Source organism: Wasmannia auropunctata, unplaced genomic scaffold, assembly GCF_000956235.1.
Source record: "Wasmannia auropunctata unplaced genomic scaffold, wasmannia.A_1.0 LD335828.1, whole genome shotgun sequence".
Taxonomy (NCBI): Eukaryota; Metazoa; Arthropoda; class Insecta; order Hymenoptera; family Formicidae; genus Wasmannia; species Wasmannia auropunctata.
This window is the reverse complement of record NW_012027062.1, coordinates 379449-389802: the sequence shown is the minus strand read 5'-3', so window position 1 is coordinate 389802 and position 10354 is coordinate 379449. Positions and strand designations below refer to the sequence as shown.

Sequence of the window (10354 nt, the reverse complement as noted above, 5' to 3'; positions counted from 1 at the left end):
ATATATATATATATATATATATATGAAAACGGCAGAAAATACTAACAATTTTATACTCTGCCATAATAACAATTTCTCACAGATACGTATTCGAATAAAAATCAATTTAAATCAATGAAGATACGCACGAAAGAGCGTCGGAAAATTCGGACACGCGTGCCGAGAATTTCAACACGTATTACGAGCGACACGCACGTGATCGAGCCTACGTAGGTTACTTCCTACGTCCCTGCAGGGACATAAAAGAATTTTCCGGGGTTGAGAGAAGGAAACGACGGCGACGGAATAACAACGCGGTTTATTTATAGCGCTCCGCGACGAGACAAACACGCTTCTGGCTGATTATCTGATGATTTGACATTGACACGAAGGGGGATAACCGAAACCCACTGTTCGTTACGCGGCCGCGTGAAAATTACGTCTGACGCGAAGAGCGTCGCACGTCGCCGCGGCATGCTCCGTACCGAGGTACGTGAGTCATGACCCCTCGGACTCGCGCTGCCATCTCCACCGCGATCCTTATCCCGGCTCGCGCTATCAACCGTTGTCAGCCGCCGACAACGGTCCGCCGGACGCACGATTGTAAGCGCGTGTGAAACATTCGCGGAAATTCGAAAGGGGGTGGCGATCGCGCGACGACGAGCGACGGGGGGGGACCCTCGTGGCGATCGCGGCCGCGACGGTCCGTCCCGAGCGCGCGTCTCCCCGTTCCAGCGGGGCGGGCGAGCGGTGCGAGGCGTTATCATGTGCGCTCGCCCCGCGACTTTTTACGAGGTTGATTTTTTTATGAGGTCGCGCGGAGTGGAGCCTTATCACGCCGCGGCGGTCGCCGCGGGGCCGCGACGCGGCCCCGTCGGCCCGTCCCGGTCGCCGAATCGACCGGCGATCGACGGCCCGGATCGCGCCGATCCGGATGGCACGCGTCCCCGCACAGAGCTCGCAATTGCAAAACGTCGGGAGGATTTACGAGACTCACCACGACACAGCACAGCACTGACGACATGCCGCCATGTTGAATGTCAACATTCGGCGTTCGCATACGTCCAGCGGGAGCGACCACGAGTTTCCTGTGTGCGCGCGCGCAGTCCGGAACCAGTCCCGAGTCGGGGTTGAGCGCGACCGCGACGCCGCGATGGAAACGCGCCTCTACGACGAGGGCTCTTTGGTTCCTCTGGAATTTTCTCGAACTTACCTCACGCACTTTCCTTTTGCCTCCACAATCTTCTCGAGTGATTTCGCGAAAATTGACATTTCATGGAAAAATAAAGATTTTCGAGCCCATTCGTTCTTGGATTGGGTGCATTGTTCGTTCATGCAGTCACTGCTGCAGATGTATCATTTTTGTCCTTATTCAATGTTCAGTGAACGAGAAAGATAAAATGATACGTTTACGGCTGATTGCGTAAATGGATTGCATTTATTTATTTTTATTCACCAATGCCATTTCTATGTTGTTCCTAGAGAACGAATTTTTTTATTGGCCAACGAATGATTCCCTAAGGACGATCTCGACTAAAATCCGTTTAACAATTAATCAGCGATTAATTCAACAGAATTGCTTAAAACAAAATTTACAAGTATGTAATTCGTTATCTCTAATGTTCCATATATATTAATAAAAAATTAAATCATCTTATTCATGTTGAAAACTAATATAAGCAAATTAATCGTCGGTTTAATTGAAGTTTGATCGAAGTTACTCGCAACTAGTCGAATAAATTAAGCTAAATTGTAATTTCGATTTAATTTATTCATTTTTTTTTTCTAATTCTTAGAACTAAATCTTTATATTAAAAATCGTTTTTCTCAAGTATATTTTTTTTTATATTTTAAATATATATTATATATATTTATATATATAAACTGTCACACACATACACATATATACATATTCAGATCAGAATTGGTTAACGGCAGATTTCTTGCTCAAACGTTTTTTTTATTCCGAGAACGATTAGTATAACAAAGTTGAGAGGGAGAACGAAACGTCAACGAGAGCTCCACTCGATCTTGAGGAATCGAAGAAGAAAAAAAAATGTACCTCGATCTCGTTTTCGACATACGGCATCTCTTCTTACCGTTAGTATACAAAGTGACATAACACCTTTCCCCGAGTTCGTGCTGCTCGATCGTATAATTTACAATACAACGGTCAGTTTTAGTAATAGATAATTTGTGCAGAGTTCGCGCTTATTGTTAAGTGTTCAGCTTCGCGGGAGCTTCACTGTTGGACGTCCTCGTGTAGATGCCAAAGTGGTTCAGCCGGCGCCAGCGTAGATCCTCGGGATCGGGCGTTGGTGGGGCGGTAACACACTCGAGACTCAGTTGCAAGGCTCGTCTCAGCTCGTCGTCCTCGTCCACGTCGTTCACCGGTTCCGTTAAATGCGTCGTTTTGTCGTCAGTGTGAAGATCCAGTCGCAACTTGAGCGTCTTGTCCACATCGTCATCGTCGTTCTGCAAGCTCATCTGCAGGGCTCTAGCCAATTGCACGTTCTCGTCCTCCTCCTCGTCGCTCTTGTCATCCCTGCCCTCGACTCGTATGGGGATTATCCTCTCGCGAGGCACATCCTCCTCCTCCTCCTCCTCCTCCTCTTCCTCCTCCTCCGTGGACGCTCCGGGTTTGTGAGAGGATTGCACACTTCTGATTGCACTTGAGGATTCCGGGACCTTCACTTCGCCCATCGCGAGCGCGGTCTTCAAGATTTCATCCTCCAGCTTGGTGCCTAGGCGATGGCCCTTGGACGTGAATTTCGTTTCCGAGTTTGAATTGCTTTTCGTGGCAACTATGGGATTTTTCAGAAGAACGTCCTCGGCGGGACACTGCGGAAGGGTACCGATAACGATAAAAATAGAATAACCTGTAAGAAGGATCGGCGATTGACATTATGTCATGTTTCGGCGTGCTTTTCGCTCGTTATCTCGCTATCCACTCACCTTCTTGTAACAATTGAGCTAGAAACATCGTGAGGTAAGTGTCTGATATAAGCTGGGGTCCGCTAAGCATCGAATTTAAATTAAACCACTGGCTTCCGAGTTTTCTTATTGTAAACCAATGTCCCTTATAATTACAAATATATGCTCTCATCCGCCTGAAAATTATACCGTCACACCTCACGCATTATCTTGTAAAATTATTATAAGGCGAAAATTATTCATTTTAAAGTTCTTTGAAAAGTGAGTACGCTCGACATGAACAATAATAATGTAAATAAATATGTAATACATTACGCAATTTATGTGTGTATTTAAGATTCATATGTGTGATCTGTTACTGTTAATTGTCTCGAGAGCAATGGGAGAATCTTTTTCGGCAAGAGTGCTCTTCTCTTCGCGAGTGCAAATGGAACAAAATAGTCTCATGAGAGACAACGCAAAAATGGGCCGAAAACAAATTATCGATAACCTACGAAGGATCGTTCTGTGCCAGTAAAGCTGTCGGTTCCGTGCTGTTATATGGAATCAGTTCTAAACCCCAAACTTTCAAAGCACTGCTAATAACTTGAACTGAAAAGTATCCACTGTCGTCCATGTTTCCCGATGGTTGCTAAACATAAGAAGCAATTTGCTGTTGTTACAGACAGGTATGTATTTGCATGGCTTGTCGGCGCGCGGGACGAATAGCAAGGTCAAGCGTTCACTAGCGTCTCTATTCGAGAAGGGAGTTATTTCTTTTCCTCGAGAAGGGTAAGAGCTGTCTCTTAGGGGGAGGGAGTATCTCGTTTTCTCTGCACAATCTCAATTGTCGCGTGACGCCTCTCCATCCGAGTCGAGTCCGCTACTTCGCGATCGAGCGCGGCCGAGAGGCTTCGCGACGCCGCGCCACCCGCGCCACCAGGTCGCGTGTTTACCTCGAGGAACAGCTTGTAATCCTCGCTGTCGACGCCCGACTCGGCCATCCGGATCCTCTCCTCCTCGTCCATCTGGTGGCCGAAGTTCGCCAGGTCGACGGCGTTGAAGTACGGGCCTTGCAGAAGCGCGTTCAGGCAGTGCTGGGCGCACAGGTATCCCTCTTGCTGCGGGGGCGGAGAAAAAAAGAGATATATGATCACGTCAGACGTACCGCGCGAGCTCTCGTCGTCGCTTCCGCGCGCGACTGAACGCTCGGAAGATTGATCGTCGCTGGATCGTCACGGGGGATCGAGACGGGGCGCGCGCGTTATTTTACCTTCTCGTGAAATATACTCTCCATTGCACCGTCCGCCCGGCGACACCGCGGAATACAATTCGGGAGACCCTCCGTGCCCGCTCGGACGCGCGACAATTAAATAACCGTGAATCCCACAACGTCCCACCGCCGATCTTGGGGCCGCGCGAGAGAAAACGTCATCCGCAAAAATATTTTCAGGCTACAGTCATGAACGAGCGATTGTCATCGTGTCGCGCTCGCACCGACTCTCGCTTCGCTCTCGCCCCCACAGGTGTGGACTCAAAGTGGAGTTGACGTCGCGAGCGCGACGGCGGATCCGCGAGGAGAATTCCAGAGGTTTCGCGAGGACTCGCCTTTACTTTCAGAGTGGCCATTTACCGTCAGGGCGCGCGCCGCCTCGCGTCGTCTCCGACATCCGGTCAGGCGGTCGGTCGCTTCCGGGCGGCCGAGCGCGCGCACGTTTTTGAAGATCGGATCATGTGTTTCGTACTTTGACATCTATACGTCTTACGACGAGGCATCGATTCCCTCGTCTCGGTCTCGAGTCGCGGTCGAGAGCGACGGCGGCCGAGCGGGTAACCATAAATTATTGAGTCCGCGACGTGTCGATATCGACACGCCGCGCCTCCATCGAGCGTGCCGCCGGCGCAGCTGAAGATAGTGAAGAATCTCCTGAATTTCGCGCGCGGCTCGACAATCTCTGTGCTCGACAATCTCGCCGTCGCGCGTCCGCCCTACCGTCTTCTACCTTTCCGCGGACAACGCGTTCCCACTGCCGGCCGGACGCGAGATCGAGATCCCGTCCGTCGCGCGCGAGCGATCCAATCGCGCTCGCGTTCGTGCACGTCCGCTCGCATCCTCGTAATAAAAAGTACCGTTGCGCGCGTACGGGAATTAGTGTACATACGCGCGCGCGTTCCGCGTGTGTATATGTGCGACGACGATCGTGCGCTGTGCGCCTCGCGACGGCAGCTCGATCCGCTCGGTCGTCGTGTCATCGTCGCGCCGCGAATGCGATCGCCGACGCTGCGGGAGCAGCCCTAGCTAGCGCGAGAGAACCCGCACCACCGTGTCCGCGCGTTTGCCCCCTGTGTGCACGGCCCCTGTGTTTCTCCTCCGCGCGCGGAAATATGCGAGACCCCGGGCGAACGTGAGACACGATTCTCCTTCCCGAGGAAGGGCAACGGCAGGCAGGCAGGCAGGCAGGGAGAGAGACGAGCGCCCGCTCCGCGAACAGGCCGCGGTTATGTTTCTCTCGATGGAGAGCGCTTTGACGACAATGGCAGCAACGTCCCCGTCGAAGGTACGTCGAAGGTTTCCATTTTTTTTTTTTCCTTTCTTTTCTCTCGGCGATCTCCCATCTCCCACCTGCGTGATCCTGGGGACGCGAGTCAAACGTGGCGGATCCGTCGGCCGTCCGCGTAATCGCGAGGAAACACGCGAAAAAAACCGAAGGAGAGACAGAAAGCAGATCCTTGACTTCCGACTCGCGAAGAAGCCGTGGGAGTCGGAAGCGTAATTCTGACGGACATTGCAAGACGAAAATGGCAAATGTACGAACTCGGGTGACGACCTGCTCGCGCTCGCTCGCCGCTCAGCGGGCGGCTGACGATGATCGATTGTGATGAACGAATGACAGCGAATTGTCAATCGTGCCCGTTGTTGACGCGATCGTTTCCGATTTTGGTTTGGGGATTAAATCAGGAGCCATTGTCCAGAATGCGCTTGCATTTATCTTCAAATACACAACATACGTACTGTTTACAACAATTTTTTAATTTTTGATATCACTTATCACAAGTGTCTCGTAAAGTACGGTTTTATCTCTTTTGTTTTTTTATAACAACTCCTCTGTAGGATTTATTTAATTTAACATATGCTAAATAGAGATCTTTGTGGAAGTAAAATTACTTATATCAACGGATATTACATATCTCTAAAAAAACACTGTTACGTTTATATTTCAAAAAATATATATCTAAAAAATGTGTTGTGCATTATATTTCTTTGAACAAGGTAGTTTCTTCTCTGTAAGATTGTTTGATCCCAAAAGAAAAAATAGATAAATTTTAGAACATCTTTTTATGGTTACGGCTGGATTTTGGTGCCTGATAATATTTTTACATGAATTTTAAAAATAAAAGAATACATCATTACATTAAATCAATTTTGCTTAACGAATTTTTAGAGGAGACTGCAGAAGGAGTTGATGTCTTTAATACGCGAGCCTCCACCGGGTGTGCACGTAGATGCAGAATTGGCTGGGCAAAATTTGACACAATGGATCGTCCATATGGAAGGTGCTAAGGGCACACTGTACGAGGGGGAACAATTTCAGCTTCAATTTAAGTTCAGCTCCAAATATCCGTTCGACTCGCCGGAAGTGACTTTTATCGGTGGAAATATCCCTATACATCCACACGTCTACAGCAACGGTCATATTTGTTTATCCATATTAACAGAGGATTGGTCTCCCGCTCTCAGTGTACAGAGCATTTGCCTGAGTATCATTTCCATGCTAAGCAGCTGTAAAGAGAAGGTGCGTGATTTAACTGTTAGATGAATTACGATCATATGTCAACCTTAATGCTCATGAATAATGCAAATACTTTTTCAATGCAGAAGAGACCGCCTGACAATACATTTTATGTGAAAACCTGCAACAAGAATCCAAAAAAGACAAAGTGGTGGTATCATGGTGAGAGAACTAAGCTCTATATGTATATTATAACGTATGACCATTAAGATCCGTCTCTGACATTATTATATTGTTTATCATATTGTTCCTGTCTTGTGCAACACTTGCAATTCGCTGTGCCTTAATTTATAGTTTTACATACATACAAGTGCAATTGCTTTTATAATGAATTCAAATGAATAATTGTCTTTCTTTTAGATGACAGTGTCTAATATTGAAGATCATGTAAAGATCTTGTCGACTTGTCAACATTGTATTGTTGGACCAAGTGGGATAACATCCAAATGGAACCTGATGCATTAAATCAATAGAATTTTGCATACAATATATAGTAAAGTCAATATAACAAGAAATTAGATGTACTTTTAAGAAAAGACAAGGCTACAACTTACTTATTATAATTATAGAATTAAATGCAAATTGCGTGAATTGTTTAATCATAAATTATTGTAATGTTGCTGATAGCGAAGCTGATAGTGAAGATTTTAGTTATATACTAGAATTACTATCAGATCAGTAAATTAATCCTAAAAAGAAAGGTAGATAAGAAGGTATTATTTATTATTATATAAGATATTAATATATGAAGTTTTCTCTCTTGTTACTCCGAATTTAAGGAGATTCCTGATGTACGTTAATAAAATCATTTAATAAATTTAGAAGTAACAAATATGATAAATATATACATATTATTACAATAGTTATATATTCTAGAGATTTATTGTTTTTAACAAAACTCAGTATTGAATTAATTCATCGATTATATATTGTGAAAACATATTTGGTCTAAAATTCAGTGGCAAATACTCTGTTATGCATTAATTTCCTTTTACAATAACAAATTGTGATTAAGCGCAATATATACTTTTGCTTTTTTAAATAAGCATTTTTCTTTATCAAACTACTTTGTTTTTAATATATTTTCGTTGCATTTATTTGTTTCTTTTAGACTTTTTGAGGCTATCACTTATATTAGGCCTGTTCTTTGTCGCTGGACTGTATAAAACTTCTTCAAATCTCTGGATTTCCGACCCACTAAAAAGAGTCATGGTACCTAAATATGTTGAAAAAATTCCGTAGAATGTCACTAAAACTTTCTATCTTGCTTTCGCCAAACTTTAAATATGTGTCTACTTCAATTTATTAAGTATAATGAATATACTAGTTCAGATACAAAGAGCAATCCTATTAACATTATATATTTTAATGAAGTAAATATCGTATTTTAAAGAAACTGTGAGAATTGATATATAATAGCTCTGATATATATATTAAACTTTTTAATATTAACACTTATAATGCAGTTGTGATTTTTATTTAAATATATATAAGATATAGTCATATCACGCTACATTCTTTTGATAAACTTTGAAAGCTGTAAAAGTTTAATATATATACATATATATATATATATAAAACTAATTCATTACATGTTATATTTTATATAAAATAAGATGGCATGTTCAATATAATATACAATGTGTGAGAATAATTAATGACACTGCAGTATCCACAATTGGTATACGGTTAAATAATGTTTCAAAATTTCTGTATCATGTAATTTCATAATTACAAGTATTAGCTTGTAAAACTTTTGTACATTTATTTAAAAATGTAAATCATGACGTGATATTAAATTTCTTAATAACATCTGGTGTCCTTCTCCAGTCATTAATTTATCGCGCTTTATCCATTAATAATTTCTGTAATTGACTATATTTATGTATATGTAATTTGTGCAAAATACTCACTCGAGACGATATCAAATTTCGATAAAGATGACTAGTATCAAATTGGAGCATACGTAACGTAACTGCAAAATAATATATATTTATAGAAAAATATTTTTTTATTAGAATATTTTTATTAGAATTTTCTCATATATTTCATCAAATAATAAATAAAGTTAAAATATTCGTGTAATCATTAGAAATTACTGAAACATTTTATTCTTTAATAGTCGAACAATAGAAACAATATACAAAAGAATGTGATTAAGAGATAATAGAGATAAAAGTTTATTTTGTGTTTGATAAAAAATGAAAACTCAATTCTTTTCTTAAGTATGATGGAGTACTCTTATTAATTATATAATTATAGAGATCACTATTGATATTAATATCAATCTGTATTGTGTTGATATCAATATCGATCTGTATTGTAAATATATGACAAGAAAATCAACAGATTTATTATCTATTGTTCAAATTGCTGTGCAAAAAGACGCACTTTGAAATTAATATCAAAGAAATTAGGACTGATGTTAATGCTTTAAGTAGTGATTAGATTCATGCGCTATTTTGTACTTTTTTGACCTCCTTTTCCCGCAATAATTAACTGTTGTCAATTTATTTTTAGTTTCATCTTCTTTATCGAGTCTTCGGTAAATGCCAAAATCAATAAAACTTCTTTCGAGATCTACTTTCCAAGAAATGATTTTACTTGTGCTCCAATTACTTTCGCAATTTCTCAGAAGCCGAATGGAGGCGAATCTGTTTGTTAGTTGCATTTATATACTCATGCATATGTGAGTATAACAATCTTTACAAAATACAACGTTTATCAGTAAGCGTGCATGAATATGCCTTTAGCCATGGTTATATATATGTGTAAAATACATACGATATCAAAGTACAAATAAGTTTTAATCGCGGCTTAACAGCTCCCAGACTGAAATCACCATAAACCTTGCATTCCTTAATTATAAATAATAATTTTATAAACAAATAAAATAAATATGTCGTTTATGCCTAAAATATTTTTTTTTCTTTTTCTTCGGTTTCTAAAAAATCGATTTTCTCGAAAAAAACTCAATTTACACTTTTAATTTATTTTCTGATTATATTAATTTTGGTCTCACATCCTTGTAATTTTATACAATTAAATTTAATGCGACAACGCGTTTAAACTCGCTGTTATCACTTGTAATATTAAAATTTCTATCTTATTCACAAATGCAATAGTAAAATGCAAAGGAAGACATTTTGATTGAGGAATTATCATCTTATATACATGCATTTGCGCATTTATTATATGTATATACATATATTTTTAATGTTGTTTGTGTTAGGATCATATATTTTCATTTATGGTTTGTCTTAATTATGCTGATTGTTGAATAATCATGCAATGTTGATCAATATTTTATATTATCGTTGAACATAACATTTTTAGCGAAATATATGGAAATAATGTATAATGTATCTATATTTCATATTTAAAATCAGCGGCATGTTAAACACGTTCATTTCAATTCACAATCTCATCCTAGAATCTAGCTGGTTATCTGATTTATGTCACTAAAGTTTTTTTTAGAAATATTACGAAAGATTGTGTCTTAAAACATCTTTCTAAATTTAGTTATAAGTTTTTAGTTTCATATAATTGAATATAAGTTTATAGATCGAAAATTACTACTTTACGATATTCTTACTTTCACTTCAAATTTTTTTTAAATTATATCGCCTAATTCGAAGTCAGATATATGTATATATATATACATATATATA

General features: G+C 40.8%; 2 protein-coding genes and 1 long non-coding RNA gene across 5 annotated transcripts in view; 1 reads left to right on the top strand and 2 right to left on the bottom strand.

Moving 5' to 3' along the window:
- Positions 1-1918: 1918 nt before the first annotated feature.
- On the bottom strand, positions 1919-4421 carry LOC105455876 (ataxin-3-like). Its single transcript, XM_011699553.1, has 5 exons — positions 4166-4421; positions 3849-4013; positions 3408-3544; positions 2935-3089; positions 1919-2858 (listed from the first exon to the last, which is right to left on the bottom strand). The coding sequence occupies exons 1-5, from the start codon at positions 4187-4189 to the stop codon at positions 2197-2199; spliced, it is 1143 nt and encodes a 380-aa protein (XP_011697855.1). The 5' UTR covers positions 4190-4421; the 3' UTR covers positions 1919-2196.
- Positions 4422-4619: 198 nt separating this feature from the next.
- LOC105455874 (ubiquitin-conjugating enzyme E2 W) lies at positions 4620-7725 on the top strand. Of its 2 annotated transcripts, none has more exons than XM_011699550.1 (4): positions 4620-5450; positions 6336-6686; positions 6770-6845; positions 7044-7725. In XM_011699550.1, the coding sequence occupies exons 1-4, from the start codon at positions 5394-5396 to the stop codon at positions 7055-7057; spliced, it is 498 nt and encodes a 165-aa protein (XP_011697852.1). In that variant the 5' UTR covers positions 4620-5393; the 3' UTR covers positions 7058-7725. The 2 variants fall into 2 exon arrangements, with proteins under 2 accessions (XP_011697852.1, XP_011697854.1); XM_011699552.1 differs by lacking the exon at positions 4620-5450 and adding an exon at positions 5524-5700.
- Positions 6585-10354, bottom strand: part of LOC105455875 — a 4004-nt gene continuing 234 nt past the window's right edge. The window contains exons 2-4 of one of the 2 annotated variants that reach the window (XR_975168.1): positions 8597-8658; positions 6757-6804; positions 6587-6673 (exon numbers count right to left, since the gene is read on the bottom strand). This is a non-coding gene — a long non-coding RNA (uncharacterized LOC105455875). Of the gene's footprint in view, positions 6674-6756; positions 6805-8596; positions 8659-10354 lie in introns of both variants that reach the window. The other variant, XR_975169.1, reaches the window with a different exon arrangement.

Excerpts from the sequence above, each read along its gene's own strand:
- LOC105455876 (XM_011699553.1), bottom strand. The coding sequence starts at position 4,189 with ATGGAGAGTATATTTCACGAGAAG. Across the intron at positions 4,014-4,165 it reads AGAGTATATTTCACGAGAAG|CAAGAGGGATACCTGTGCGC; the intron begins GTAAAATAACGC and ends CCGCCCCCGCAG. Across the intron at positions 3,545-3,848 it reads ATTACAAGCTGTTCCTCGAG|CAACCATCGGGAAACATGGA; the intron begins GTAAACACGCGA and ends TCTTATGTTTAG.
- LOC105455874 (XM_011699550.1), top strand. The coding sequence starts at position 5,394 with ATGTTTCTCTCGATGGAGAGCGCTTTGACGACAATGGCAGCAACGTCC. Across the intron at positions 5,451-6,335 it reads CAGCAACGTCCCCGTCGAAG|AGGAGACTGCAGAAGGAGTT; the intron begins GTACGTCGAAGG and ends ACGAATTTTTAG. Across the intron at positions 6,687-6,769 it reads TAAGCAGCTGTAAAGAGAAG|AAGAGACCGCCTGACAATAC; the intron begins GTGCGTGATTTA and ends TTTTCAATGCAG.